Genomic DNA, 23234 nt, shown 5'->3' with positions numbered 1-23234 from the left:
GCACATGGTTTAGTGGTGGATGCAGCAGTGCTGGGTTAACAGTTTGACTTGATGATCTTGGAGGTCTTTCCTAACATTAATGATTCTGTGAATTTGTCATGTGTAGATTGGTATTAGATAGGAGACTTGAAAGCAAGTAGGATTCAGGAGGAAGGAGTGAGATGCAAGTTGCTGTGTTGGGCCACACTTAGCCCTGAGGGTCTGCAGGTGTTTCTGTAGGGACCATATTGCTGGCTGGCAGTAGTGGAGTAAAACATGGAGCTTGGTAGCTGTCGGCTTCCTTCTGTTGAGATGGTCCCTGACTCAGGAGAAGGTGTATAGCCAGCATGCGTGTGACTCTCTAAGATGAGCAGGTAACTGCCCTGGGATGCTTTGCAGTGCCCACTGGGTTGCCGAGTAGAAGGCAACAAGCAAGAGGTCTCTCTTTGCTGAGGAGTCACATGTACACATCCCTGTGCCACTTGGAGAGCAGGTGTTGACCCTAAAGCACTGCTGGGGCTGTGGATTTTTGATGAGCTGCAGTAAGTGAGTCACACTCACACGCCCAGTCTGAGTGCTGAGGTGGAGCCCAGCAGAGATGCATGTGGCAGGGTTGATTCCAGAGCTTCCAGCATTGACTCTGACAGGACATGTCCCTGCCGCCTCAGCCGCAGAAGAGACCTGATTTCTGTATGTGGGGATTCTTGGGGACTTTGACTGGGCTGCCGGTCAAGTGGGATAAGCAGAGGGCAGGGTGCCAGTTGTGAAATTCCAGCCTCCTTGCTCACAGAGCTGTGGCAGGATTACTGTGGCAAGTCTTGGGTATAAACAGGTGGGCAGGGCAGCAGCAGCAGTGGGGCTAACCACCCAGGACAGGAGGCTGGAGGAGTTGCTGCTCTCCTGCACTCCTGTGCTTTCCTGTTTCAGGCCCTGGAGGACTAAGTGTGGCTGTCAGGTTTGTTCTGGGGGCAGCTGGGCACTGTCCCTCTAGAAGCTGGTATGGGATGTATGTTCCCAGCACCAGCAGTGTAGGGAGGAGGTGTGATGTACCCTCCTCAGGAGGCTGTGATTCAAGGAGGGGCTAGCTGTAAGTTGGCATGCCTGGATGGCCTTAGGCAGGGGACAGCTGACTTTGCAGCCTTCCCCCATACATTTCCCCCGTAAATGTGAGGGTGACTGGGGGAAGGAGCTCCCTGGGAGCTCTAGGGAGGGTTGTGGTGGTGGATTGCAGAGTGCAAACTGAGTCTGAAAGCTCTCCAGTTTGGGGGGAGAGCTTGGTCTGCTGCTTGAGTAAGCAGTGTTGTCTGGTCCAGGTTGTATTTTAACCCATGTAAGCCTGCTGCTGCCTAGGGCTTTCCTGGGCTTGCTCCTCAGCCGATTGGGGTGTGTTGGAAGAGGCATCCCAGGACAGCCTGATTGGCATGCAAAATTCGGCAGTGTGGCTACACTTTATCCATTGATAAAAAGCAAAATGTACTGTAAGAGTCCTCCTGTCTCATTTGTAGTGTGTAACACGTGTCTTTCCATGCCATAATCTAAAAAGCAAATGTTAGGAAGCCTCTGCACCATTATGCATTAATGGAGTTTGTCTCTGCCCTTGGTATCTGTGGGTTGCCTGCCCCAGTAAGAGTGCAGGAAATTCTAGATCATACAGCTGTTTGGCATTACTCTGAGGGAGTTTGAGTGCTTCAGTGCAGAAGACCTTTTCAAAATACCCTGTAACATCAGCCGAGGTAACAAAGGTTGTGTTGGTTGTGTGTTTGCGTTCGCCAAGAGCTGATTGGCAAACCCTGATGCTGATGATCGACAGCAAGTCTGGTAACAAGGTTTAGGTGTTTCCCACTATGTAAAAATGGTACGACTAGGATGTTTTAACATTTGTTGATATAAATGGGAAAACTGTAGTTCTCCTTGTAACAACTGATGCTTATCAAAATACTGTGTTTATTTAATTTTATTTTTTTTTAATTGGAATATAAAAACTAACACAACAAACCTTACTTTCCTGTACCTCTCTGGACACTTTGGGTGCTGTGGGAGGCAGCTGTGCCGGAAGGAAACGGGAAGTGAGAGGACAAGGTAGGATGACAGAGTACTGGCATATGTGTATATTTGGCCACGATGTGACTGAAAGAGAACCCTTTGGCCTCTCAGGCTAAGAATGCAAAGGCGTTGTGCTGCAGAGCAAGGAGGCCACAGTACCACTCTCTCTGGCTCTAGCCATATCTATGCCTGGGGTGTTTTGGCACAATACATTTAGAAAGATGCTGACCACACAGAGAGACATCAGCTGTGGAAACAGTCACGTTGGAAAGGTGTGCTTGGAAAAATGGCAGGTGCACAGACTTTAGCATGAGGAAAGTGGAGGCAGGTAAGAGGTGTCTCCTGTCAGCAAGGGATCTTCAATCCCCTTGCAGAGAAAGGATTTTTGAAGAAGCTATGAGAAGCAGAAGTAATGAAATTTGGAAGCAGAATCAGGAGAAATGGCATGCCTTTCAAGCCTGCCAAAGCCATTTCCCCAAGAAGAGAAGAAAGCTTTCCGGTCTAGGATCATTTATTTAACTGGTTGCTGTGAAGTGTACTGTAGGAACCTATTTGTCATCATTAAAGAAAAATTCTACTTAAGCTTCTTGCTCTTTGCTGCCCCTACCCTGAGGCACCGAGCTGGGCTAGGTTGGTAACTGCTGTACATAACCAGAGTCCAGAGAATGATCTTGGAAAACATCTGGTGCTTGGAACAGAGCACAGTACTCAAGTCTGTCCCTTTTTGGGTAAACACTTCAATTTAGCCATGTACTTATGATGACTTCAGTAAAAGTGTTTCAAGATAAGTATGTACTTGGGAGCTTTCCTGAGCAGAGAGGTCATTTCTTTTGTGTGAAGATCGTTGAAGAAATATCTCAACGAGCATTATCCAGTTGCCAAAGACTGACATTAGGAGAAACACAAAGGAGTAATCTCATCTGGATTATTAATTGGTAATTTAGCTCAAAATGCCATAGTCTACTAATTTATCTTTTTTTCTCCTGCTCTTCTGATGTGTTTGGGAAGGCCCAGCAGACTTCATGCCTATAAAGAAAATGCCTCAGCCACTGCTTTGGATGGTTTATTTTCATACAATACATGTGGTATGTTGTCCCCGTTCAGAAATGAGGTATTGAGCAGCATGTTCACCCCTGTGAACCAGCAAAGAACAGGGGTTTTGTCTCTAGATGCCCTGATTCTTTGGAGTCCACTGGATCCTTTTTATTTGGGTGATGGCCCCTGCTGCCTCCTTCTGTGATGCTGCACTTCACATCAGTCCAGCCAGCCAGATGCCCCTTCGATAGAAGGTGAACAGTCAGGAGTGTGGTTTCTTGGTAGAGGCCCATGGTGTGTTTTTGTGCAGCCTGGAGCATTGTGCTCTGTGCTGGTAACTGTGCCCACAGAGGGTTAGGGTTGTACAGGGTGACCATCAGACTTCAAGGCTTCACACAAGGATGGAGACATGAGGTCAGAGATAAGTGTCACCTCAGGTTTGGGGCCTGGACCCACCACACTCTTTTCTTTTGACTTCTAATGTCATCTGTGGAAGCACAGAGATTGAAAGGCTTTAGGAGGGAAAGGTGGTCTCAGGAAATATGGCCAGAATAAGGATTGAGGTGGATGGGCTTAGCAGGGCAGCAGATGTGGTGGGATGGGAATAGCACAGCTCTTCTGAGTGCGTCTCTTTCAGGGCTAACTGCTCCCATCAGGCTGTTCACCACTGATTTGCACTCTTTTTAGGCCAGTGCTTTCTATGGAAAGCAGCCTCCAGGTGTGCAAGCTGCCTTACAGCAGCTTCAGGCTATGATGCTTAGCTGCTCCTGGGTGTTCTCCAAATTCAAGCCCGTGAAATGCACCCATGTCTATTTTTCTTTCAGCACCACAGCCTGGAGCAGCAGAGCCCGGGAAAGTCTGTGACCACCTCGCTGATATGTCTGAGGGGGCTGTCAGGTGTCTGGTCTTAGTCCTTCTGTGTAATACTGGTCTGTTTGGGCTGGAGAGCCATTCCTGCCTTCACCTCCAGCAAAGAGGTGTCCAGTGTTTGTTGTGCTCCACATTGTTTTTTGAGGTGACCTCCAAGCCATTTCTTTCATATCAAGTTAGGATTTTGGTTGTCTTAGTAGATGTGAGCACCCTGGCTTGAGCTGGGGCTGTGAACAAGAGGAACCCAGGTTACTAAATGGCAGTCTTTAGGGGACTCTCCCATAGGCTTGATATTTGCTTGTGTGGAGCTGTGCTCCATGGATAAGTGGTGACTCAGAGCAGGGTCATCCAGTTAAAGTACTATTTCTTTGTTTGCCCTAACATTGAGATAGCGCCTGGGTGACATGAGGCTCACACTGCTGCGTCTTACCAAAAATTCGGTGCCCTCCTCCAAGCCCAAACAACCGCTTTATCTCGCGCGCTTTTATCAGTGGGGCTGGGAGCCGGGCTGCTTACCTTGAAGTACCACTTCAGTGTTCCTTGGTCTCTGCTGGATCTCAGAGCACTGTGCCCAACTGGCGCTTTGTTCCCTGTGTTCCCAAGCCAGGCCCGGCTCCTCTTGCCAAGCCCAATGGGGTGGAGCAAAACCATTGAAAAGAAGAGCCCCATCAGCATCTCTCAAGTGCTTGTGGCTGGCTGAGAGCCCAGCCTGGTGCATGCCAGTGACTCCTGCCTGCAGACCCCAGCCCCGCAGTCAAAAGCAGGCAGAGCTGCCCTGAAAACTCACGAAGAGGTAGGTGTTCAACCCTCATTTTTCCCAGCAAGTAAAGATTATTGGGTACCTGTCTCCAGATTAGATCTCTCTGGCAGCATCAGAGCAAATATCACATAGAAGAGGAATTGGGACATCTCTGGGTCTTGATGTGCTAAGTGAGGTCCAACAGATCTCTTGGGCTTTGGAGCAAGGACAGTCTCAATGCTCTGTTTAAAGTCCATACCTCTGCTGTGACCTTTGTTATTTATTCAGAGCCCAGCAGGAGCTCAAAATTGATTTCTCATAACATCTGTCCCTCTTACTGGAGTTCAGTAGCTGCTGGGACAGAGGGCACAAGGGGAACTGTGTGCTGTAGGGCCTCAAGGTTTTTCCAGTGGCACAGTTGTCCTAGTTTGTACGTGTTTGTGGCCAAGGTTGCCCTGCTGCACTTGGTTGTACTGGGTGCCATGCCAGCCCTGTGTGTAGTGCGCTGGTGCTGTGGGTTGGGCTGTGCTGCTGTTGCTGGAACACTGACTCTGTTGAGATTTCCCCAGCAGACACAGAAAGCAAATTCCTAGATGGTCTCCTATAACTGTCCTGGCTTGCTGGCCACATCCAGACCTCTTGCTGTGAAAGCTCTGTGCTGATATCTGCTGTTGTTGGGGAGCAATTGAAGACTTTCATCCTGCTGTTGCTGCCAAATCTCTTTACAACTCAGCTTGAAGTCATAAAGGGAGCTCAATTTTGCTTGCTGCAGGGCTGTGATTACCTTGACATTTGGTGTTCAGCTGTGCTGTGGGTCCTTTGTAGACCAGCTCTGCAAGGGAAGCACTATCTTAGGAATGCTTCGAGGAAGGTAGGAAAAGGTGAGAACATCCCCTGCCTGCAAATTGTAAACACTTGAGGCTGCAGTCCGCTTAAGGACCTTGGAGAAGAATCAGCCTTTATCTGTTACAGGAAGGATGCCGGTGCCAGGATTTGAAGTAGATGTTCCTGTTTTAGGAGGAACACCGAGGCTGCTCCTGTGAAAGCTCATGCAGTACCCTGGCAGCTTGTCCCTCAGTGCCTATGAGGGAAGGGGCTTTCCTCTAGGCTTCCTGGTTCGCATTCTGGGTGTTTGCTGCTGGATGAGAGAGCCAGGCCCTTCCCTGCTAGTGCCAAGCTTCTTCACCAGTATGTGAAGGAGGGTTTTTCTCCAGGGATGCTGTTCTAAGCTCATGTACCCATTTTGCCACTGTTCTTGAATTGATGCGTGGTTTCAATTTTCACATGTCCCTATAGAGCAATTGCTCAAGAAGGGTGTAGTGGGTTGATATTGGCTAAATACCAGGCACCCACTGAAGCAACTCTCTCACTCTCTTCCACAGCTGGACAGGGGAGAGACATTACAAGAAAGGGTTCCTCAGTTGAGGACTGGGAGAGAGCACTCATCAAATACCATCACAGACAAAACAGATTCTCAAGTTAGAGATACTACTTGTTTTTCTTCCTAACAAAATTGGAGCAGGATAATGAGAAGTAAAATAAAACTTTAAAAATACCTTCCCCCAGCTCTACTTCCTGTCCCAGTAATGCAGGGAGACTGGGAATGGGGGTTTATGGTCAGTTCATCACCTGTTGTTTCTCCTGCTGCTTAGGGAGAGGAGTCATTCTGCTGCTCCACTGCAGGAGTCTCTCCCACAGGAGACGGTTCTCTGTGAACTTCTCCAACATAAGTCCATCTCATAAGCAACAGCTCTTTGCAAACATTGTGGGTCCATCCTGTGGGCAATAGCACCCCTCAAGCTGCTGCAGCACGGGTCACTGTTCCACAGGTGAGCAGTCCTCCAATGACAGGCTGCTCCAGCGTGGTTCCTCTCTCCATGGACTTCCTGCAGGTTCACAACCTCCTCTGTCATTCACCTGCTTCAGCATGGGTCACCTTCATGGACTGGAAGGGGATCTCTGCATCCCCATGGTCCTCCATGGATTGCAGGGGCACAGTTGCTTCACCATGGTCTTCACCACTGGCTACAGAGGAATCCTAGCCCTGGTGCCTGGAGCATCTCCTCTCACTCCTTGTCCACTGGCCTTGGTGTCTGCATACTTTTTCTCTCATGTATTCTTACTCCACTCTTCTCTGGCTGCAATTACAACTGCATAGTAATTTTTTTTTTCCTTTCTTTTTTCTTACATATGTTGTCACAGAGGTGTTACCACCATTTCTAACTGGCCCAGCCTTGACCAGCTTTGGAGCTACCAAAGTTTTGCTCTGCTAGACATGGAGGAAGCTTCTGGCAGCTCCTCACAGAAGCCACTCCTGTAGTAGCCCTTCCCTGCCCCGCCACCCTCCCTTCCTACCAAAGCTTGGCCATGCAAAGCCAGTAGAAAAGAAGCTTTCCTGAAGTAACATCCAGGAGAGGTGATGCCTCAATCCTGTGCATGCTGAGTTTGGTGGTGTCAATGCTTAGGGCAGGAGGACTGACAAGAGAGAAGCTTACCCCCAATAACCTCTGGCTGCTCAAGCAGCTGTCATGCTGCAGAGTAAGGGATAGGAATGCTCTCAGGGCTGATGCAATAGGGTGTTCTGCTGAGGAACCAGCTGTGAAGCCCTGAGAGGTGGCTTGGACTCCTCAGGGAGATGCTCCTTGCCACTACTTGGTGACTTGCATCACCAAGGATTTTCCTTGGTGGGAAGTACTGATTGTACTTCATAGACAAGTGATTGTAGTTTTGCCCAGTGAACAAAATTCTTCTGATTTTGAATACTGTGCTGCAAGGAGGTAAAGACTTCTGTCATGCAGAAGTGAGGAGGAGGAAACAGTCAATGTGACCTTGAGAGACTAGATAAAAACCTGGTTTTATGGGAGACACAGGTTTCATTCAAGAGAGAAAGCTGGGTGTAGATGAGAATACGCACTCTGTGACTGGCAGGAAACAGAAATGAGGCCTGAGGAAAGATAACTATGTGGCACTCCCCTATACACAAGGGGATTAAGATCGGAAGGTTTAGGATGAGGTGAGGTTACTGCTAAACAGAGGAAAAAGGAGTGAGAGCTGCAAGAGTGCAGAGCTCCTGCTAAAAACACGCCCCTGTGCAAAAGGGACAAGATGGTATTTAGTCACCTGAGAAATGGGGGAGTCGTGGAAAAATTCAGAGTAAATAGGAAATCACCAGGGAGACTGGTTTGTGTTTATGCCAAGCCAGATGTCATGCACCTGAACAGCTCTCCTTAACAGTGCTTGAAAACCAAAGTGGTATTTGTGCAGTAAAGATCCTGTATGAATAGTCACTCTCACTTAAAAAATGAGGTACAGGAGAGCTAGCCTGGGGCAGGCCCACAGGTTGTAAGGGAAGTGCAGGCCATATGCAGGTAGTATAAATGATGATAATAGACATGCAGAAGATAATCAAGAAGGCAACCCATGAAGAACAGCCATTGTGCCACTGGAATCCATAAACTAGAAACTGAAAACTACTGGTATTGTGAGGTTGTAAAGTCTCCATCCTTGTCTTTGCTAGAAGTCTACTGGGAATTGGTGAAGTTGCTACTGCTGTGTTGTTGAGTGATAGGTGAGGAAGCCCTGCTGTCTGGGACTTACTCTCAACCATTTAACCTGGTTGCCATGTGGCCACTGCTCTGCAGAATGTACTGCAGGAGGTCCAGCACCTCTCCGGTCTTGCCACTCTAACAGTTTGTTGTGTTTACTGTATCACTATCAGTGTAGGCCTACAGGAAACAAGGGAAGCCAAATGGGAATCAGTATTCCTTTATAAAGTACAAGCTGGCAGACAAACTTGGTATCTTTCTGAGATTATATCCCAGGAACTTGAAGGGAAAGTGACAGGTAGATATATTTGTAACTTAAGTGTTTGATTTGGTAACTAATGAAACACTCAAAATTTACTGTAAATCAGGGTGACTGTGATTCTGCCATGCAGAGAGCTGATTGATGTGGAGAACTGTTTGATAGGTTGGGCTTTCTCTTGATGGCAGAGGATGAGTCCCTTGCCATGGACTGGGACACATGGATAGGTGCCTGTGAGACACGACTGAAGGTGTCTCTGTGGCTTTGAGACTCCATAGTGTTTGTCAGTAAGCAAGCAAGATAGGACTGCAAACCTCTCCTTCATGGTGCAGAAATGCCAGGTGCCATGGCTGTGTTTTCCCTTGTAGCCAGGTGGAGGCAGTTGAGCTGCCTTGGCAGCAGAACTGCATCATGGTGTTGTGTGGGTGTCACTGTTCCACCAGACCTCTTTGGAGGTGAAGGGGCCATCATCAGCCCTTCCCTGATGGCCAGTCAGGAACAGACATCCCTTGCCCAGGAGCACCCAGTCCAAAGGGATGTGAAAATTGAGGCACTAAGACATCAGTGTGGGACGTGCAGCATGGGAGCAAAATGCAGAGCCAGAGAGACCAAACTGCCCTTAGGCTGAGGGTAGATTAGCCACCTCTGATGTGAAGAGCATGAACGACAGCATACTGGGTTTCAAGCTCTGGTACAACCCTTCTTGGCATGGTACGTTATGTTCAGGGCGCCGGAAGCGCCCCTGACTCAAAAGCACTACCATCAGATTGGAGGGAGTTCCTATAAAAAGGAGGCATAAAAAAGACCTAGCTGTTTGGAGCTAAATCCATATCACTTGGCAAGATAGAGAGTTTCCAGTGGGTGAAGGCAGCATGAAATGTTTTGCTGATGTTCAAAGGCAAGATACTTGTGATTATCCTGGGTGATTTTGAAAGGGAGCTGTGAAGTGGGCACGTTCCTGACCTTCATCCAACTCAAACCTAGGTTTTACAAGGTTCCAAATGCTCCCCGCTGTTACAGTCTACTGCTATCCGTGCCAGGCACCATCCCAGCTCAGGGCTACTTGTGTGGTTTGCAGTGCTTACAGTTGTGCTGGGAGCAGGACCACGGATTCCTGAGCATTGGGATGCACACAGTCAGCAGTGTGCAGGCCACCACAAAATGGTGCTCCGAGCAGTGTGGGGTTGGGGCTGGCTGTTACAGTGACAGTACCTGCCAGCTACAGGACTGGGAGCTGATGCCCACTAAAGAAAGGTGTGATGCCCTTTAGTGGTAGATATTTGAGGCCCAGTGCAAAGCCATTTGGGAGGACTTTGGACATGGGGCAAGGGCACACTTAGGTTTTTGCTTTGAAGAAGACAAGCCTGCCAGAGTAAAGCTTTGTAGGCCTGGTGTCTAGTTGGCTGGTTCATAGAGGTGAAGTGTGCAGGGAGCTTTGTATTGACTGGAGGAGATGGAAAGGAGACAAAGAGCTGTAGGACTTTGGCAGGCTCTCCTCCTTTCTGCTGATACAGGACCGATCCCTGTTGTGTGCTTGTCGGTGCTTTGCCCAGGCTTGTTGGAGATGCACCGGTGGTAGCACATTTGCTTCTTGATGCTTTTTCCCTTGGCCTGCAGATCACGTTCCTCCTCACTGCATGCGGCTTGTCAGCACTTCTGCAACCCTCAGCTGCCTGAATGCTCTGTGCCAGGTCTGAGGCACGGTGCAGGACACTTTTTCCCACTGCTGTGTCTGCACCAAGAGTGGTATTTTCCCTGTTTAACTGCTGTACTCTGGGAAAGGCTTTGAGCTAACTTGTAAGCCCCTTTCTCTCCATCTGTCCAGAGGCTATTCCCTACTGGCTTACCAGTCAGACTGTTCTTCCTGTGGTCTGGTGGTGGCTACAAGCACTTTGCTCAGAGCTCTGCTGGACTTCACCACTTAGGTGCAGGGTAACCTAGGTGGCTGTTTGAGGGGGTGAGAATGCTCCCTCAACCTTGGATGCCAGCTGCTGTGTGAGGGTCCCCACATGCCCAGTGCAGGCAGGTCTGTACTGCCCTGGCAGGCAGAGGCTCAGGGTGGCACATCCTCTGGGCTCACATCCCCAGGGTCACCGTATGGGTTACCTATGGGACTTGGGAGACCAAAGGGACCCCAGAGGAGAAGGTCTGAAAGGTACAGCACCCTTGTCCACAGCACCCTCCCTGTCTGAGAACCAAAGCACGCCTCACCTCCCTGAATGCCATTCTCCAGAGATCTAACAAGGGCTGGGTTGCTTTATTTTTAGTCTGGAAATTTGGTATTCCAGCCCCAGACCTGCCGATTTCCGGTTGCCTGTCTCTGCACCTCCAGCCTGCTGTGAGACTGTCACATTTCCGTAAACAAATGTGTCTCTACTAGAGCACTATCTCACTGTTCTAATTACAGATGGAGTTATTAACATTTACTGGTGAGAAAACAAATGAACGTACTTGTGTGCTTACGTCGTTCTGTCTGTGAGCTCAAGCATCAGCTTTATTGATTTATGTTTTTCTGCAGGCGTTTCTCAGGTCACCTCCTCGTGTCTGGCTGACATCAGTGCTGTGGCTGGAGGAACACAGACACTTGCCTGTGTCAGTGCATCTGTCTCCCGGTTAGCTGGCTGTCCAGCTCCTGCGTCACTCCTGCCTGAATCCCAGCACAGTGCTTCCTCTTCTTTCCCCTTGGTGCCAGGGGTTTGGCAGAGGACGTGAGTGCTGAGTATGAGGGGCAGAGACTTCAGGGTGAGCTGGTGAGAATGGGAAATGCTCTCTTTGGGAAGATCTGCAGTGCTGTTTCTGTTGTCTATCCTGGCCTTACAGTGCTGTGGAGTTCAGTGTGGGACAGGCAGCCTCCTCACAGGCACCTCCCAATCCTCTGCCTGCATGTCACCCCCCTGCCAGATTGTGGGATACTCCATAAGCATCATGATACACGCTTTGCAGCCAGAGTCATAGCAGTGAAGGACCAAGACATGTAAACTTGGCCTTCCCAGCATCATTCTGCCTTTTTTTTCTCTTTGCAATGGATGGATGGGAGTGTGGAGGCTTGCTTGGCTGCTGTTTAAGTCCTCATTTGGGTGCCCACCTGCAGGCCAGGGACAAAGACAAGGAATAAGAGAAGCCCTGCCCTGCCCTGCTGAGGCCACCAAGCTCTCAAGCACAGCAGTGCGCGGTGCACAAGGCTTAACATGCAGAACCTGGGGCTGCAGCACCAGGTGGGATGTGCTTTAGGGACTTCAGGTAGGAAGCTGTATGCCTCTGCTCCTGACATGTTGGTGAAAACATGGGACACTATGGACATACTGGTCCTGCTGGGGAATGTAGGGGCTATGCTGTGGGGCAGGGAAGAGGCTTCTCTGTGGCTGGGAGAAGCTTCCTCTCTTTCTCCTTCCTGCTGTTAATGGAGAAGGGGATGGTGTCCAGTATTGCTGAATAAGAGTGAAAAATGCCTTTTGGCAAGTCTGTCTTTGCTGTTTCGAGGAAGTCAGCATTAATTATGCACAGTGCTGGAGGGGAAGCCTCTGGGGCTTGCATGGAGCCTGGTTTGATGTCCTGCTCTTACTGTGTCTTAGGCCCCACTATATTCTGTGGTGACAAGCCATGCTTGTGCTCTGGAAAGGGCTTGGATACCTTGAGCTGGTTCCCACCACTCCAGCCTCACAGTAGCTTCCCACCAGCTCCTTGCACCTTATCTCTTGATGCTCAGGATCTCATGGTGATGTTAGCATCTCAGCCCAGGCTGAACCAATATTGCCCTGATCTACAGCCTTTAAGGGGAAGGAGGGACCAGGAAAGGCACCTTTAACCATGTTCTGGTGCAGCACAGTTTGTGTTGTCAGAGATGTTCCTTTAACTTCTGGTAGCAGCATAAGTTGTAAGGAAACATGCAGGGTGCTTCCCTAGAGGGAGACACTGGGATCAAAACAGAAAGCTTTGCAAAACCACCTCTGCCTTCAGTGTGTATTTGAGTTGGGGAGAGCAACTGTTGCTTGAAAAATCCCCTTATCCCTCCCACACTGCTGGAAGGGGTTTCCTTTCATAATTGGGAACTGTGCTTCTGTACCATAAGACTGCGTGCTGCAAGCACCTCCTTTCCTCCTTGCCTGTGCTTTGACTGAAACACTGTACCCAACATCAGCTGCCTCCAGGGGCAGCCCTGCCCCTTGCAGCATAGGACACATTGGATCCCTGCCTGGCTGGGGGTGGGGGCAGAGTCCCGTGGGGTGAGCATCTGACATCAAGGTGCAAACCAAATGCAAGGAAGGAGGTATTGCCAGGCCCGTGGGTTGCACTGGGAAAACCAGCCAGTCTCTTGCTCAGCTGAAAGAGTCCTGGGAAAGGCCTTTGTTGAAGGATACTAAGTAGGCACTATTGACGAAGATTGCAGAGTTGGTTGCCAAAGGATTTTTCTTAGTTGCCTAATTTGTGTTGTAACCCCAGAAGAACCCTGGTGGGTCTGACCTAAAGTGATACAATGGCAGGTCACCTCTAGCCTGCTGCTAGGTATTCTTGCAGCTGGAAGAACTAGAAGGTCACAAGTGCTCTGAACATTCCTGTGAGCTTTTCCCAGTTTCCCACACACCTGAAGCACCTTTGTCTCCACGGGGAGACTCCATGGTGAGACTTGTGCTTACCAGCTGTGTGGGAGTTTGGATAACTAAGGACGGCGTGGACTCTCCTGTGCCTCCTGACTCAGCTCATGAAAAAGCAGTGTAAGCCTTGGGCATATGCCACATCTTTTCCATTGCTGGGTGTTCTGGCTGGATTACTGAAGAGGTTAGGAAGTTTTATGTCCAGTCCATCCTCTAGGCTTCAGGGAAAAAGTATATCTCTGGGACCTGTCTCTCTGAAATGTGTCTTAAATTACCTATAGGCTTGCAGAATTTGTCTTCAGCCTGTAATGGTTTGTATAAATAATGTTTAGATAGGGTTGTGGGCAACGTGAGCATATGAGCCTCATTTCTTTTAAGAAAGACTACTGGAAAAATGGGGCTGTAAAATGTGCAAGAATGAGGTAAATACTTTGGTGTCTGCAGAGGAAAATTGTCGTTCTCTGATCTGTTGCAAGTCTTTCAATACTGTGGTAAAATAACAGCATCTGGCAAATTTGTGTAACTTGCTTGGATGTTTAGAAAACCTCTGAAATTTCTCACAGAAAACTGTTAAGAAAACTGTCTACTGAAGGAGATGTAGAGTTCTGGCTCAAAACTTGGCTGAGGTTCCACAAAGTCAAGGACTGAAGTAGCAATTTTAATGTGACAGTAGCAGAGGTCCTTTGCTATTAATGATCCAGAAAAGGTAATGTGCAGCAAGGTACCTAAAAATCTGCCAATACCCTGGAGTCATTCAGATTTGTCAAGAGGAAGTGACTCCAAAGTGACACCATGTGTAGCGAAGTGGTGTGAGAAGATGAGAAGCATGCAGCCAGGTGTATTGGAAGGAGTGATTTGCTCTGGGATATGGCTGGCTTCTAATTTACTTCACTACTCAGGGCAGTGGGGTTGCAGGCTGATGACAGAGATGCTTTTCCTCAGGATGCAAAGATGCTGTCAGAGAAGTAAATCATGCTCAGCCACGTGAGGAGTAGTGTAAGGAGAGATGCTGAGAGCATCAGGTTCTGTTCTGGCAGTCAAGGTCATTTCCCTACCCAGGTGTTATGTGTGGTTGTGGTCACCTTTCCATAGGGTCAGAAGAGAAAATGTGTTAGGGGATGTGTGGGTGAGTGGTTAGAGCTAGAAGACATATTGTGTCCTGGGAAGGGGAGAGCACTTAGTGAACTTAATAGGCCTAGAAAAAGCAAATGCTTTTTTTCTTCTTTGCCTTTTTTCACTGTACAAGGAGAGCTCAAGGCTGTGGGGTTACAGTAGGATTGTAGTCTTTACTCAAAATCTGGAACTCATTGCTAAAAGTTTACAAGGCTCCCAAAAAGAGAATTGAGAGATATTTCTTTTTTTCATTCAGTTCATCTAGACTGAGCTTACAGAAGGGTGTAACCATTAATGCTCCAAAGTGTGTGATATTCCTTTGAGTCTCATCCCATCATTTTTTCCCATCACTCCCCTAGAGCTTCCGAGTCTCTAGTTAATTCAGCCAGGGTGAGTTATCCTGTCTTCCTGATTTATTCCCAGCTGTGATCTCATGTCTTGGCTTGTTTTTTTCTCCTGCTTTTCTGCTCTCTTGTTGTGAACTAGGCAGCCCTGCTCCACCTCTGTACCTGTGAATTATGTCTTAACAGGCTGCTTTGGGGCTCTTCCAATTTGGCTGACCCCCTCTCAATGCCTGTACCCAGGTGGGCTTTTGCTTCTCAGGCTGCCCTTTGTCACTGGTGCTTCATCTGGTTTGTGGCTGTGCACCCGCTCCAGCTGAGCAGGGAGCAATCACTTTGAAGCGGAGCTCTCTAGGTCACCGCAGCAAATCGTTTTGTGGTCATTATCCAGCTAGTGTTGTGCTGTGATGCTGATAAATCTCTGCAGCCAGGCAGGAGATGGCCAGGATTATACTGCTGGAGGTAAGAGCCCTGCATCCCCTCTGCTAATGGCACCAAACAATGCAGAGCTTGAAGGGCAGTGGTGGTGGCAGCTTTCTCATCCTTTGGGCAGGCGATGGCTCTTTTGCCTGGCCATGAGGGAGGGCATTTCTGGGAAAAAAATTAACCCAGGCATTGCCCAGAAGTGATACTGTGTTATCCAGCCTTTCTGTGTGGTTCATGGTAGTAGTGAAGGATTTGGGGTGATTTGTGGATGCTGGATTAAGAGGAACGGTTTAGGGATCAAAAGCCCATTATCTTCCTGTTATTGCTGTTCCTTCTGCAACCGATGGGAGTTCTGAAAAGTGGTTGTGGTTCTGCTGTCAGCAGGTCCTTCTCTGAGTTACTCAGTTTGCATTTATCCGTTGCTACCATAATCATCTCTGTGTTTCTTATGGTGCTGCTCTGCACAGGAGGAGAACCTCCCCATGTCCAAGCAGTGATGCTGACCTGCATGCCACTGTGCGTCTTGTAACAGTTTGGGGAGGGCACTGAAATAAATAAAATATTTGACCAGCTAAACAGTAGAGCCTACACCTCCTTTCTATGGTGTGTGCTTGCATCTAAATGGCCTCCAAGTCAGAGGAAGGAGAGAAAACAAGCAGGGGGTGTGACCAGCCCTTGATGGGTACCCTGGGAGCTGGAGGCTGAGGCCCGCAGTGAAGAGAGGGTGATGATTCAGCCTAATAAAGCTAATGGCTTTATGCAGCCAGGCAGAGGAAATTGTGGGATCATGATGCAGCAACTGTCCTGTAGCAGTTTGTTTCTATCATCCAGACGTGACTTCATGCCCCATCCACCCCATCCTTTCAGTTTTTCCTGTACGTAAATGCTTTCCCTGCTTAGGAGAGGGATCTGAGACACCGTGTTCTCAGGCAGAAAAGTAGTCAGTGAGACAGCTGCACCCAAATGGTGTGAGAGTGGACAAACAAGGAAGGGTGTTCTGGGACTCCATGGTGGGACCATAGCTGCTGAAGCATATGGGTTTTTCTGGCACCACCAAACTCAGCAGGCTTCTCTTGATGACCTTGTCCCAGGAAGATCCTGTAGCACAGAGAAGCCTGAGCTGGCAGGCGAGGTTGGCCCCCAATTCCAAAAGGGCTACGTTGTCATCAAACTGGCACACGTCAACCAGTTCTTTCTCTTCTTTCCTCAGGGAAAACGATGAAGCTGTAGAGATGCTTCCCTACGTCATCGCCACGCTGGGCTCAGTAGGGGCCCCCTGCAAAACTCCCACATGCAACAACAACAGCACTACCAAGGACTACTGCTACAGTGCACGCATCCGCAGCACTGTGCTGCAGGGGCTGCCCTTCGGCGGGGTGCCCACCGTCCTAGCCCTTGACTTTATGTGCTTTCTTGTAAGTCTGCCTACTGTTGCTTTGATACCTTCTCCCTTAATTAACCATGAGACGAGGATGGTGATCAGATGATTAGGGTTGAGGGCCCCAAATGCCATCCCTGACTTTGCCGCTGGCTGACATTCTGGCCCTGATCATGTCTCCTAGACACTGTGGGCTTAGCCACTATTGACTTAGCTCCAATACGACCACACTGAGCCCCATGGAAGGGTGTTGCAGCCATAAGGATAGGGGTGATGTTGAGTCAGTCCTGCATCCCAAAATTCCCACTTATGTTGCCAAGTCCCTGCAGCTTTATCCACCCAATGGCTTTGCACATTCCTCCTTAGAAGCTGTGGGACCACAAATGATATAGCCATAATTTTGATTTCTAGGAACCTCAGGGCTTTTTGATCCTGTGGGGTTACCTGAGATACTGTGTGTTGCATTCTGGACCTCTGCCTCCCACAGCTATCCAGATAACCTGATTTAACAGTTCTGGGGAACTTGTGCTCTCCTGTGGTCTCAGTGTGCTCTTAACGGAGGGCTCTGTCCCCTCCTACCCTCCTTGTTCCTATGGCTCTGCATGCAGAGGACAAGGACAGAATTGGACAATGCTTCTTCTCATAGCTTCTCTTTTGGTCTCTTTCAGGCACTGTTGTTTGTCTTTTCAATTTTGCGTAAAGTTGCTTGGGACTATGGACGCCTGGCCCTGGTGACTGATGCTGACAGGTAAGCACAGGAGAGTGGCAAGGGAATAAGATATGAGTAGTGCCCTTCTTTGCTGTGAGGCAGAAGGGATAAATCCCATTTTGTGTGCCTGAGCAGCTGGAGAGGAGAGGCACATGTGCCTGTTGTATCCCCTGCGCTCCAGGACTAGGAAGAAATCCCCACTTACTGGCTTTTTTGTTACAGCATCTCTCTCCCAGAACACGGAGTGGTCCCCACTGGCTCCATATCACTTGTGGTCCCTTCAGTGACAGAGATGTGCAGGGGTCCTTAGAGGAACAGCAGATGGAGGGAGGAGAGGAATAAGAGGTCACAGGACGGGTGAGGGCTTCCACAGTGAAGGCTTTATTAAGCTTCTGAAGGTGTCTTTGTGACTCTGCTGGATGCAGTTCTTGTTAAGAGCACTTGGCAGTAGTATGCTGCTTTTCCAGGTGTGGTACTGCTGTGCTGATGCAAGCTTAGCTCACATCCCAAGTGCTGGATGTGGATCCTTCCTGCCCAATGCATTTGTGGACTACAGTGTCTGTCAGCAAAAGCCGAGGCCCATTGGGGATGGAAGCTCCACAGCAGAGGGAGCACTCCCTGCACAACAGTAGAAAGCTGTTTTTTCCCAGCATCGAACCAGGAATACTTGTGGTTTAAATAAGTGGTCCTGAATAGGGTTAGATAAGCAGTTGTGTCCCTGCAGCTCTGCCCATCCTTCCCTGGTCTGGCTGGGGAAATCAGCTGTACAGAGGTAGTGGAAGGGAAGCAAGGAGAAAGGAATAATCATAGGAGACCTCAGTGGGGAGAGGGCAGCAGGATTAAGCAGTCTGGATCCAGCTTCCAAGCTGGAAGGAAGCTACAGGGGCTGTACAGCTCTGGCCTCTGGTGGGGAGAAAGGGCTGGATTCTCTGAGGCAATGCTTGAGCACCTTGGCTGCAAGGGGAGTGCAAGCTGTAGACAGAAAGGCAGAGGGGTGCCAGCTGTTTGAGAGAGAGAGCTGGTAAGCACAGGGATAGGGTCAGGGTGGCTGTGGATCAATAGGACTATGGTTGCAGGGAGGAGCCCATGCTGCCTGGCTCGTCTCTGGAGTGGGATGAGATTTTCAGGAGCAGGATGCCTGTGTGTTTGTTGCCTGGATGGGGAGCTCAGATGGTAGCCAGGAAGTACCTGTACTCTCCTACCTGACCCTGTCACTCAGGAGTTCTCTGCAATGTCCATGGTATGGAGCCAGGTCACCTTCCCAGTGAGGCCTTCAGCTGGCAGCAAAGCATTCTGCCCCTGGACCAGTGGGCATTCCAGATTGCTGTGACTTGCAGCGTTGCTGGGCTCTGGAAGGAAGGTCTTCTCCAGCCTGACCATTGGCAGGTTTCTCTTCTTCAGGACGATGGGGAGCCATGTTGGATGCATAGTTCCCTGCAAAAGAGGAGAACTGAGCACCTCCTCCCGTGGTTATAACCTCTCCCTTTCTGTTTCTGTGCCCCCAGGCGCCGACGCTGGGAGACGGAAAGAGAGGAGCGGGAATAGTATGTTGTTTTTTCAGGGTCTCATTTCTTCTCTCTTTCTTGCTCACAACCTCTCTCTCCTTTTTTCTTGCAGCTGTCTTGCTTCTGAACTAATCTAAATGGCTGGGAGTTTGGGCATGAATTTTTGTCTCTTGGTGGATTTGTGCTCTTCTTTCCCTCCCCTTTGTGTCATCCACTACCACAGCTGATGCACTCTGATTTTTTTCCCTAGTAGCCCTTAAATGCTCCTTGGGAGCAGCAGTGCCAGGGAGCTCTCAGTCCTGACCAAGGCAGAGGGTGCTGTATCACATTCCCTGCTCTATCTGCTTGTGTCCAGCTATCCTGCCTTATGATAGAAGTAAACAAACCTGCTTGCTTGAGCCCACAGTCCACCCAGGTCACTCAGGTGCAGGGGAGGCTACTTTGTCTGGTATTCCTTGTGCCAGGTTGCCACCACAAGAGCTGTTTCCTTGCCGTCTGCAAGGGTAGGCAGCGGATCTGGTAAGGTCTTTCCTTTTTATCCCATGAGGCGGCTGGGACCAGGGCAACCTTTGGCACTTGTCCCTTGCCACCTAAACCCATACCCACCAAGGCAGCACCATTGATTTTTTTCTCTCTTCCCTTGTGGAAAAGAAGCCTTTTGCCTCAGTGCTGCTGAAAGCATCCTTCATCATCTTGGCCTGGTGGTGCCCATTAAGCCCTGCCATGGACTGTCCTCCCTGTTCTTACCTCTTTCTTCTGTGCTGCTTTTGTACCTGAGAAAAGCCCATCGCCTGTGCCTTGCTGGCTGGTTGGGTGGTATGTGCTGCAGAGGGGACCATCAGCTGGCAGTGCACAGCCTGCCATGGTCACTTCAGCCACACTGATTTGTGTCTGAGGCCAGGGCAGCAAGCCACAGCCTCCTTCTCCCACTTGCAAAGCAGGGGCCCACTACTGCCATAAAGAGGGTACAAGAATGTTCCTGGTTTTGCAGCTGATCCTTGCCCTCAGGAGCAGAGCAGTTGAAGTTGTTAAAACAGAACTGGTGGTCGCTGTGGTACGTGGCACAGAGGGGACCTCTCACTCATGCTTGACTGCTTCACTAGTGGTTGGCCCTGCTTCAGGTGTGCCTGGCAACTTCTCACTGCTAACGTCTTGTGCGGGGAATAAGGCAGAGGTAGTAGAGCCATCATGCTCTGAGGATTTTTTAGGGGGCCACTTCATTTATCCTCACAAGTGCTTGTCTCTCTCCAGAGGGCCACTTCTTCCTGCTCCTTTTTCTCATTTGAGCTTGCTGGAGGCATCTGCTCCACACACATACCACCCCTAAAGCTACTGCATGAGGAGGGACAGTGTTAGCAGCCAGAAGCCTCCAAAAACCTGCAGAATTCAGTGAGGAAGTCTCATTCTGCCCTGTGCTCCTTCAAGGCTAATGGCACATTCCCATGCCATCTGCTCTGTGCTGGGGAGTACAGTGACAGGTGATGGGTTAGGAACATGTATATGTCGCCTGGTGCTCCCAGCCCCTGAATGTACAGCATTGTTCTTTGTGGGAGAAGGCATCCTCCTCTGACATGTTCCCTTTCCCTGAGAACCAGCAAGTGTCAGAGCTTGCAGTAGCCATCGACGGTCTCAGCTGGCAACTCGGTCTGCGCTGGGAGGTCATAGCAACCCATGTGCACCTCTGCATATGAGGGAAGTGATTGCCGAGCCCTGTGGTGCTTGCCCCCTGTGCAGTCACCTCCAGCTTCACAGCCCAGCAAGCCCTATCCACAGCATGCCTGGCCTGCCGTCTTGGAGCCTGTGATTCCTTTGGCCTGATGCTAGCTGTACCTCAGACCCTGTCCTCTTCCTTCCCTGGCAGGGTCTGCATCAAACCTGCATCATGCAGGGACCCACCTTAATCTTGTGATTTGGGGCAATTGCTTTCACCCACTTGCACTACCAGTGCTTTGCTTTAAAAAGTCTCCATCCAGGTGCAGTCGGAGCTCTCTGTTCAGCTTTCCATCTTTGGCAAGGCTTTGCATCCTCTGTCTTCTAAACACTTCAGGTCATCCTATTTATTGTCAGTGCATCCCCTGCACAAAGCTGAGTTATCCTGGTTATCCAAGAGCTCATGGTGTCATCATGCTGGGCTTTTCTCAGGGCAGAAATTTCTCTTCAGCAGAAATTCACCCTCGCTCCCTGTGCCCAGCTGCAAGGCGTCTGTGATTATGAAGAGCTGAAGGTCTGAGAACTGGGTCAAAGCTGTCTCTGTCCTTCCAGCAGAGCAGAGTGTTGGGCTGCACAGAGACAAGGCTGCACAACACTGTCTAATCTGCACTGCTGTAGTCCCCCTGACCTTCAGCTAATCTCCTTTCCCCTGTTTCTGTTACTTCCAGCTAGGAACTGGGGACTCAGCAAGTGCTGCTCTACTGTGAGAGAGGCCATGGGTCTCATCCACTTTCCTTCAGAATGCCCATGAGGATCTCTGCTTGTTCTCCTTCCCACAGTGTCATCCACCTCCTCTCTAGCACTTGTCTCTCAGCAGCTGTTTCTCTGTGTTCTTGCCCATCTTACCCTCCTTGAACCTGTACTGACTACAGGGAGACCATATTTTCATTTGGCTTTTTCCTTTGTTTCTAGCCTTCAGATCAGTCTTATCTCTTCTTGCACCTCCAAGATCCCAGCCTGCTGTTGTCATCTTGCAAGTGCTATTTAATTTAGGTCTCTGGACCATTTTCTTACTTCCTTTTCCAGCTGCTGTCTGCCTCTATTTATAGTGGAGGCTATTGTCAGCCTTGGATGCTTCAGCTGCAGCTTCATCTAGGTCCCTGTCTCTGACTGGAGTAAAGTGGTTTCATGACATTCACCCCTTTTGCCTTCCTGTCCCTTACCATGGCGACATTCACTTCTAGCTGTCTGCCCTGTTCCTGCTCAAGGGATTTCCAGGCTGGAGGCTCAGGTGAGGCTGAGAAGCAGGTTGCACTGAGCCTGGCTCCAGTCAGCTGCATTCTTCCTCCTGCACTGAAGAACTAAGAGTGGGGAGGACTGGTGTGGCAGGATGCAGCCCACCAGACTCCTTCCTTCCTCTCCCTGAAGATGAGCGAGTTCCTCCAGGAACAGGAGCCACTCCCAGTGCCTCTCCAGCTATGCCAGAGCCAGAGGGGCTATGGCAGCCTCCAGTTCTCACTTCCTTTCTGCTGTCTAAACCTTGTGCTGAACAGACCTCACCTCTCCTCTGTGGCAGCCATTGCCAGCCTCTCCTTGCAGGGACTGCCACGTAGTGTTGGGTGCCTTTCAGAAGGTGCCCAACAAGTAGCGTCCGTGGGCTACGGCCATGGGCTTTGCCAGGCTCAGCATGCCATTGGAGGAGGGTTCTCTCTTTACTGCTACCTCTGATCTTACCTCTTTCCATCTCACCGGGTGCAAACTGACCTGAATTAACCTCTCGTCTCCTGGGTGCTCTTGGTTCCTGGCCAGGCTGCCTCTTGGCACCCTCTAACTTTCTCCCTCACCTCCCACTTGTCATTTTAGCGTAGCCTCCGCCCTGCATTCTGACAACCATGACCGCTACGAGCGCCTCACCTCCGTCTCCAGCTCTGTGGACTTCGACCAGAGGGACAATGTGAGTAGCCACCAGAGTCAAACACCTTTGTGGGGCCAGGAGCCCACAGCTTGGCTGAACCAAGGGCTTTTGCCTGTTCCTGTGCCTTAAGTCCCACATCTTGTGGTGTGTGAGTGCGGTGTAGAGCTCAAGGAACTGTGCAGCTTAAATAAATAGGTTCTACATCACTGTGGCTTAACAGACTTCTGTCCAGCCTATAATCTCTGCATTACAAACAATACTTACTTGCCAGCTCTTCCTCACACTGAGGTCTACCTCTACTGGGTTTTTCCTCGCTGAAGGGGAAGATAATGGGTGTGGTGGATGGGGGCATGAAGCTGCTCCAAGTGTCCTTTGAGAAGCACTGCCTTGGCCCAGCCTACCTTCCTGGTCCTTACAGAGCTTCTCCTGTCCAGCATGAGGGCTGAAGTACCTGCATGTTGCATTTTCTGGGTCTGCCATGGCTTTGGAGAGCTTCCACATCAGCCAGGAGCCCATGGGTTACCTGGAAAGTTGAGCTGCCAGTTGATAGGGGATGACCACACAGCAGAGTCCAGCCTGTGTTGTGCCCCATGGAGTAGCATTGTCACCTCCTTCACCTTGCCCCATCTGTGGCTCTGCACATCTGGGTGCTTGTGGTCTGCCCCATCCCAAGCCAGGGATGTGAAGGTGCAGGGACACCAGCCTGGTCCCTGAAACCTTTGAAGGAGGGAGCTGGGATAAAGGAACACAGAGTGTTGTGAAACTGTCCTGTTTTCTTTGTGCACAGGGTTTCTGCTCCTGGCTGACAGCCATCTTCAGGATAAAGTAAGTGCCCCACAACCTGTACTGGGGACCCACATGGGGAAGGAGGGGCAGTGCAGGGTTGTTGGGACACCCAGTGCAGTACAGCTTCATGAAATCACTGCCCTTGCTGCAGCCCCCTCTCTGAAAAGCACGAGTGAAGTTTGTCCTCTGGAGAGGACAAGCAAAGATAGGACTTGAGGATGATGGAGTCCTAAAGCCAAAATAAGTGACTCACAAAGTGAGTCTGTGACCGAGAACAGAACCCAGGCCCATGGCTGCCCCACCTCAGTCCCATCTCAGAAACACTGTCCACTGCTCTGCAAAGATACTC

At 49.9% G+C, this 23234-nt stretch overlaps 1 protein-coding gene across 4 annotated transcripts in view; it reads left to right on the top strand.

The window, feature by feature from the left end:
* TMEM63B (transmembrane protein 63B) overlaps positions 1-23234 on the top strand; it is a 47272-nt gene that overhangs the window by 13225 nt on the left and 10813 nt on the right. For 3 of the 4 annotated variants that reach the window (XM_040060847.2, XM_040060848.2, XM_058419575.1), the window contains exons 2-6: positions 16153-16357; positions 16989-17068; positions 18535-18573; positions 22048-22138; positions 22887-22924. In XM_040060847.2, the coding sequence (XP_039916781.1) occupies positions 16175-16357; positions 16989-17068; positions 18535-18573; positions 22048-22138; positions 22887-22924 (431 nt within the window). In that variant the 5' untranslated portion in view covers positions 16153-16174. The remainder of the gene's footprint in view (positions 1-16152; positions 16358-16988; positions 17069-18534; positions 18574-22047; positions 22139-22886; positions 22925-23234) is intronic. The other variant, XM_040060849.2, reaches the window with a different exon arrangement.

The sequence above is a fragment of the Hirundo rustica genome, chromosome 3, assembly GCF_015227805.2.
Source record: "Hirundo rustica isolate bHirRus1 chromosome 3, bHirRus1.pri.v3, whole genome shotgun sequence".
In the NCBI taxonomy this organism is placed as follows: Eukaryota; Metazoa; Chordata; class Aves; order Passeriformes; family Hirundinidae; genus Hirundo; species Hirundo rustica.
The sequence above is the reverse complement of the archived record's forward strand: the minus strand, read 5'-3'. Positions and strand labels throughout refer to the sequence as shown.